Below are 7,500 nucleotides of genomic sequence, written 5' to 3'. Positions count from 1 at the left end.
CTCAACAGAACAGCATTTACAATATTCACTTTAGATAACGTATGATTTCAGTCCCCAGGGATGGGTTTCTTAGAAATGCTTTGTGAGCACTCTTCCACTTGATAAATGATTTAGGACATGTGGCCTGAGACATCAATACAATCTCTATTATCATTTAGAAAAAAAAATAGTGCCCACCAACAATATTGCAGAGCTTTTCCGACTTACTCTCTCTCCCTCATCATCACTTTAGCTCTTTATCTCTCTCTCTCCCTCTCCCTCTCTAACGCTCTCTCTCGTGGCTCTCTCTCTCCCTCTCTCTCTCACGCTCTCTATCGTGGCTCTCTCTCTCCAGCTCTCTATCGTGGCTCTCTCTCTCTCCCTCTGTAATTGTCTCTCACTCACTCACTCTCTCGTGCTCTCTCTCGCTCTCTCTCTCATTCCTTCTCTCTCGCTCTCTCACATCTCTCTCTTTCTTATTGAACCCTGAAGCAGTTAATAGATAATTAAAAAAATAACTTGCATGGACTGAAACATGAAAAAGGGAACCACATAAAATAATATAGATATAAATATAGATATATATACTTATTTATATTTGGTCCTTAGCAATTTGAATGCATAAAAAACAATCTAGATTCTAATTATGATTTTTATTCAATTAAATCAAGGTGTCATAAACAAAGTCGGATAACTGATTAATTACTTTGCCAAAGTCAAATTGATGGAAATTTGGGATAAAGGTATTGAGTTAATACGGTATTGAAGTACATTTTAATACATTCCTAATGGGTGGGAGGCAATAACATTATATTAATTCAGAATATATCACCATATCTCACCAAAGATGTTTAAGCATAAATAAATGGACGTAAAACTATCATAAGACTGTATTATTGAGTCGGTTAGTCAAAGCAAGGTAATACTCTGCATACCTGCATGTATCCTAAGTAGTTATTGTTGAATATAATTTTCAATCACTTTGATTGGTGATCTTTGAAAAATCAACATAGACAGCTCATTAAAGGGGAGAGGATTTAGTCTTCAATAAACTGTAGCTGGGTTTGGCATGAATCATATACATTTATGATTCATGCCAAATAGGCCATATGCCCTTAATGTATACGTTTACATTAAGGGCCTTTAGCAGACGCTTTTATCCAAAGCGACGTACATTTGTCATAAGAAAGTGAAAAAATATATCAACATCGGTAAAGTAAGGATGTTCATAGAACCAAGTGCAAAGCACTAACAATCGCGAGGCTAAACCATTCCCCGTATACAACTAAGATAGCTAGGATTAGATGCTACATACGTTACTAAGTACTATAACTAAATACGACATACAATAAGTGCATACATTAAGTGCTCTTGTGCTCTTGAGTAGAAATGTGAAGCACTTGAACATATCCAAACCCTAAGAAAGGCCATGTTCTTTTGTCCAGTCAAACGCCAGATCCTTAGAGTTTCTAGGTGTATATTTTCAGCCAGCTACCCAGAAACACACACACACTCACACGTGTGTGTGTGTGTGTGTGTGGCTCGCAGCCATGTTTCCTGGGGCTTCAGTGTGCCCCATAAGGAGACAGTAGATAGTGAGTATAGGACCACAGACCTAAGGATGTGGTTTGGTGGTCTATCAGTCACAGTGTGAAAATAATGGTTGCATCTCAATCACACCGACCCATCGAGTCAGTTCATTTGGGGGCCCGGGCCCCGCTAGCGCGGCAGCAGGGGGGACGACCGAGGGCCCCCTGATCACCAGGCTCAGCTGTGGCTACGAGCCAAAGGGCGGGGAGGTTAGCAGGGTTAGCATGGTTAGCATGAGCGTACGGTCATGTTCAGGGTGAACTCAAGGTCATGCCACCAAGAGAAAACACGCAGAGAAATGCGGTTTACACTGAACGGGTTGAGTTGAAAAGAAAACGTTGTTGACATCTAAGAGTATGGCGGTGATGTCAAGAAGTGATTTCACACAATCGTGAGATGTGTCCATAAAGATGTGTTTTCACAGAGTCGTCTCCGTCGGACAAACACAGGTGTCGCTCGTTTCACTAACTAGGGCTCTGTTCCTTTGATGTACCAGGGGCACGGCTAGTAGACTGCACTAGTGAAGATAAGTCTAGCGGCCGGGCCGGGGTACATGAAAGGAGCAGAGCCATAATGAGGGCTATGGGCAACACCTTTGTTTGTCCTACAGTGATGCCTGTGTGAAATGGCTCTGTTGGGGACCACCAGGTGTGTGTGTGTGTGTGTGTGTGTGTGTGTGGGGGGGGGGGGGGGGGGGGGAGTTCTTACCCCAGTAGAGGGCAGTCTTTTGCCGTCGGGGTTTGGGCGCATGGGCAAGGAACTGTAGAGCCGAACACCTCGATCTGCGGGACCGTATCTGCTCTGGAAGGGGAGAATGGGTCAGAGGCAGAGAGAGGGAGGGGGGATGGACGGGGTGGGGGGATGGACCGGGTGGGGGGATGGACCGGGTGGGGGGATGGGGGGAGACAGAGCGAAAGAGATTAAGTATAAATCTTTCTTTGTTTACAAATTCCACGATACTTGGAAAAATAAACTTCAAACGACAAAGAAATGGCCAGGCGAAAGTTTCTTTGTCCTAAATGTGGATAGAAGACCGAGACAATAGATCCACAGTATAGAAGGGGGTTTGGCATATAGTCAATACAGGAGAAACCCTTGTACCCTTGTCAGTTCATCACAGAAAAATGTTACCGACCATGGTGATGTTTCCTCTTAAGCTATTGGAAAATAGTCTGATCAGCATTGACACCAAAGTTCAGACTTTGAAAATAACTTGAAAATCGAAACGACGTATATCATCAGCAGTGAGTTGCAAGAGCAACACACTGCTGTCGAGAGTCAGGAGCCCCTTTGAGTCAAGCCATTTGGCAGTCAAGGTCATTTGGCTGATAATCTGTAACAGTTTACTCTTGAATGTAAACAGTTTGTGAGCATGTCCTCAATGATACTTTCAAAGTTCCACACCTGCCTATACTTAACGCTATTGTGTGTTTGCTTAGTTTGTGCATACCTGTGTGTTAGGTTTGTGTGAGTGAGTCAGTGAGCGAGTGAATGAGTGTGGGTGTGCGTGTTTGTGCGTGCACCTGTACTTATATGCGTGTGTGTGTGTGTGTGTGTGTGTGCGTGTGTGCGTGTGTGCGTGTGCGCGTGTGCGCGTGTGTGTGTGTGTGTGTGTGTGTGTGTGGTCCACCGGTTTACATGTACATGTTCGAGTGGTGCAGAACAACCTGAAGGAGCTCTGGCTCAGCCTGCAAGACCTGGGAAGGAGAAGCTAATGATTCACAACAAGTGGTGCTTGGCGAGAGGAAGAGTGTTTAGCTCTGTGAGGCTCACATCAAGGCCCGCGAAAACAACAGGGGGGCGCCTGACCTGTCTCCTCTCTCTCTATCGCTCCCTCTCTCTCTGTCTGGCCATCTCTCTCTCTCTCTGTCTGGCTCTCTCTCCCGCTGCGGCTCCCCTCTCTCAAATGATGTATTTCACTCTTGTAAATGTGTCCATTCATAGTTCTAAACCCATGGAGAATTGTGAGAAATGATTGTGTGGTGTGTCCAAAATACATTTGTGGAGTAGTACACAATCCCAAAACCTCTACTGCCTAAAATGTTTTTTCTTTGGTTTTTTGTGCTAACACCATTGCTAGAACACCTTGGTGTTTGGGGTCTTTGTGTTTGGAACGAAGAGGAGCCGGTGTTTTCGGACGCCTTCACAAAGGCATACATCATCCTTGTGAGAAGGTAAATTCGATTGGGAGGAGAGACACGCGGACAGTAATAGATCTAAGTCGTTTCTTTTGGTCTTTCTTTTCTTTTCTCATCCTGGTCCGGGGCCATGGGCCTCTAGCGCTTTCTTCCTTTGCCATTTACAAACAGTATCTGTTATTCTCCTTTTCTGTCACAATTCATCGTGTTTGCTTTCTGTTCTCGCTCTCCCTCATTCTCTCTCCCTCTGGCAAGCCGCATACACACAATGCAAAAGTCTTAAAATAATATTAAGAATTACAAAAACACAATTTAAACATGAGAAACACACATCCAAGGTCAAACATCCAGCATGAAGTGAGAGAGGAGGCCTCGTCTAATCAGAATCTAATTAGGTTCTGATTTTATCGCTTGGTGACAAAACAAGAGCAGATGTACAAGCCAGCAGCACACCCCCCCCCCCCCACACACACACACACACACACACACACACTCGTACATTCTCACTCGAGTTACCAGACAAACCATGACAAGATAGTGTGACAGACCAAATGCCCTAAAAGAAGGACAAAAGCTCCAGAATGTTGCATTACCATTTCATAGATGATACTCATGATAATAATACCATAATTGAAACAAATGAGGGTGGATTATATCCGTTGTATTGTATGTCAGCCTTGTCCTGTCCTACGGTGTTGCCGGCCGCTGAGGCAGAGCAGCGACGTTCCGCTGCGTAAGGACTTCACTTTGATGAGCTGGGGGCAGGAGGCTGTTGATGGCCTTTTTTGTTGTCCTTTTTTTTGTTTAATAATTGCAGTGTGCACGTCCTCTACATCTGAATTACAACCACAACACATTGACGGTAAAATAGTGGAAGCACACACAGCAGTGCACACAAACATATATATATATATATATATATATATAGCCTGCAGAAGAGTGTGTGTATGTCTGTGCATACAAACACAAATGATTATATATATGTATATATATATATATATATATATATATATACATATATAGCCTGCAGAAGAGCTAAGTGAATGCTAAGTGAATAGCTATCTAAGCCAGCAAGGCAGCCCCACAATTAGCCAATCTTTGATATTTCTCCGGTGTGCCAGACTAATCTGGCCCGTGGCATGCCATTATGGGGCTAATAACAGCTGTCGGTGGGCTGCAGGGCAGCGGGCAGGCCGCTGCTAACTGGCCCTGACAGAGTCATTAGGAGTGCTGGCACCCAGCGCCGCTGCAGCCCAAGTCCCTCACACTTTAACTGCTGGCACACGGAGGCCGGCCGGCTGGTGTGAAGAGTGTGCACCGCTGCTTTGAACTCCTGCTCCGCTGGGTGTCTCCTGCTCCGTGGCCCCTGAACAGAGGTTCAGTTAACACCCTCCTCCTCCTCCTCCTCTCCACTCTCTCTCCCTCATTGTTGGCCCAGGCTTTATATCTGTGATCCTTTTAACCGGGCCTTCACCTCTTGAAACCTCTCTCGTTTTTTTCATATCCTCCCTTTAGAATACGAGTATATATAGTGTGTGTGTTTGTGTGTGTGTGTGTGTGTGTGTGTGGGTGGGGGGGGGTTAGTGTGTGTAAATAAATAAATATACCCCCAGGAATTCAGGATTGGTGTATATACAAATATATATATATATATATTTGTATTGTGATGCATCTGATCATACTCATATGACAGGACAAGCAGCAGTAGAACGCTGAACAGGGTGGCAGTCGGCTGAACCTTTAGCACAACTTAGCTGTTCCTGTTTGGGGACAGGAGGGACTTCCCCGGGCAGACAGAAAGCAAAGCAAACATCACCCGTCGCTTGGCAGCCCTTGGCCAATCAGCACAGAGCAGCTGAGGCAGAAAACAAACACAGACCACCAATGGTGGTAGAGGGAATGAAGAACAATAACAATTGGGACAGGGACAAAGTTGAATACCCTATTCAGAAGTGAACAAATGTATTGAGATATATAAATATATATATAATTCTACATTGTGAGAGCACAACACGGTGGTTAGCTTTGACGAACTAACAACGATTTTGGTCTCGTGTGGTATACAAATGGGAATGATATTCTATTCTCAATGTATATGATTCTATTCTATATAACAGCATAGTATTATCCAAATAGAATACCTGATAGCGTGGTATCATATGTCTTGCAGTGGTACTTAATGAAATTAACAACAGCTGCTGCACTCTCTGTAATACAAATAGGGAGGAGGAAGGCTGGAACAAGGACTATGTGCTATATTATCTATGTAATACAAATAGGGAGGAAGAAGGCTGGAACAAGTACTATGTGATATAGTATCTCTTTAATGCAAATACTGAGGAGGGCTGGAACAAGGACGATGTTCTATACTAACTCTTTAATATCAATAGTGAGTGGGGCTGTAACAGGGACGATGTGCTATACTAACTCTTTAATATCAATAGTGAGTGGGGCTTTAACAGGGACGATGTGCTATACTCTCTCTTTAATATCAATAGTGAGTGGGGCTGCAACAGGGACGATGTGCTATACTCTCTCTTTAATATCAATAGTGAGTGGGGCTGCAACAGGGACGACGTGCTAAACTCTCTCTTTAATATCAATAGTGAGTGGGGCTGCAACAGGGACGATGTGCTATACTCTCTCTTTAATATCAATAGTGAGTGGAGCTGTAACAGGGACGATGTGCTATACTCTTTCTTTAATATCAATAGTGAGTGGGGCTGTAACAGGGACGATGTGCTATTATAGCTCACACAGCCATAGGTGTGATGTCATGCTGCTTCTGAGCCTGCGTGTCTACATAAGCCAGTAAACCTTTTTCTACCGAATCGTGAGGGTCACTCACTAAAATGTAAAACAAATCTTTTTTTATGTTGAGTTAATACCAGTATTAATTCCGCCTCGTATATTTTTTTCTCTTTCCCTGAAACAAAGGGTTTTCTTTTCTTCTTCTTTTCTCTGCCATTCACCGTGCAGTGTGCAGAAACCCCACATACACACATACACACATACACACATACACACATACATACATACATACATACATACATACATACATACATACATACATACATACATACATACATACATACATACATACATACATACCCATATACAAGATATGTCTAAAGAAATCGCTTTGCCTTTTTATAGGCTTTGGTGCTATGGCACAGCAAAGCCCAGAGCACAGCTGTGGGGGTATTGTTACCTGTAACGTTAGCTGATGCATGTTATATTATTTACACAGATCTGGATTTAATGGAACACATGTGTGTCTGCAGCCAACATTCTTCCCAGATTAGCTGAAAGGCCTGCATACATCAGACTCCACCGATCAAGAGAGGAATGTGAAGGCCTGGGCAGGCTTATATAGGGGAAACTCTATCACTCATCTATGTTATACAGTACGGTTTATGTACACACACACACACATGCGCACACAAGCTCAAACATAGATGCATGCATGCATAAAACCACTCGCTAAAATTGATGGACACACAGGTTGGTACATGTACGCACACACTCGCACATGGATACGCACAGGTTTTACCGTGCCTTTGAACCACCATGGTAGTCTCTGGAAACAACACCTTCCATTTTCATGCTATTTAGGAATGCAGGGTGGCCATTCTAAGGGCGCGTCAGACAGTGAATGAAAGCGATGGCGCACGCAGCCTTTTGTATGACGCTGTTTATCACAGTTCATCATGTCAGGGCACGACTCATAAAAAAAGGTGATTTGGCAAGAAAAATCACCTCGCCATTACAGGATAACCTTTCATTTCCCTGC

General features: G+C 43.7%; 1 protein-coding gene across 3 annotated transcripts in view; it reads right to left on the bottom strand.

The window, feature by feature from the left end:
• tox2 (TOX high mobility group box family member 2) overlaps positions 1-7,500 on the bottom strand; it is a 94,581-nt gene that overhangs the window by 60,140 nt on the left and 26,941 nt on the right. For 2 of the 3 annotated variants that reach the window (XM_079748675.1, XM_079748674.1), the window contains exon 2: positions 2,278-2,370. The exons of the other annotated variant lie outside the window; for it this stretch is intronic. In XM_079748675.1, coding sequence (XP_079604801.1) covers positions 2,278-2,370 — 93 coding nt within the window. The remainder of the gene's footprint in view (positions 1-2,277; positions 2,371-7,500) is intronic. 3 annotated transcript variants of the gene reach the window in all.

Source organism: Pollachius pollachius, assembly GCF_949987615.1.
Source record: "Pollachius pollachius genome assembly, chromosome: 12".
NCBI classification, from domain to species: Eukaryota; Metazoa; Chordata; class Actinopteri; order Gadiformes; family Gadidae; genus Pollachius; species Pollachius pollachius.
This window is presented reverse-complemented; position numbering and strand designations above follow the sequence as displayed.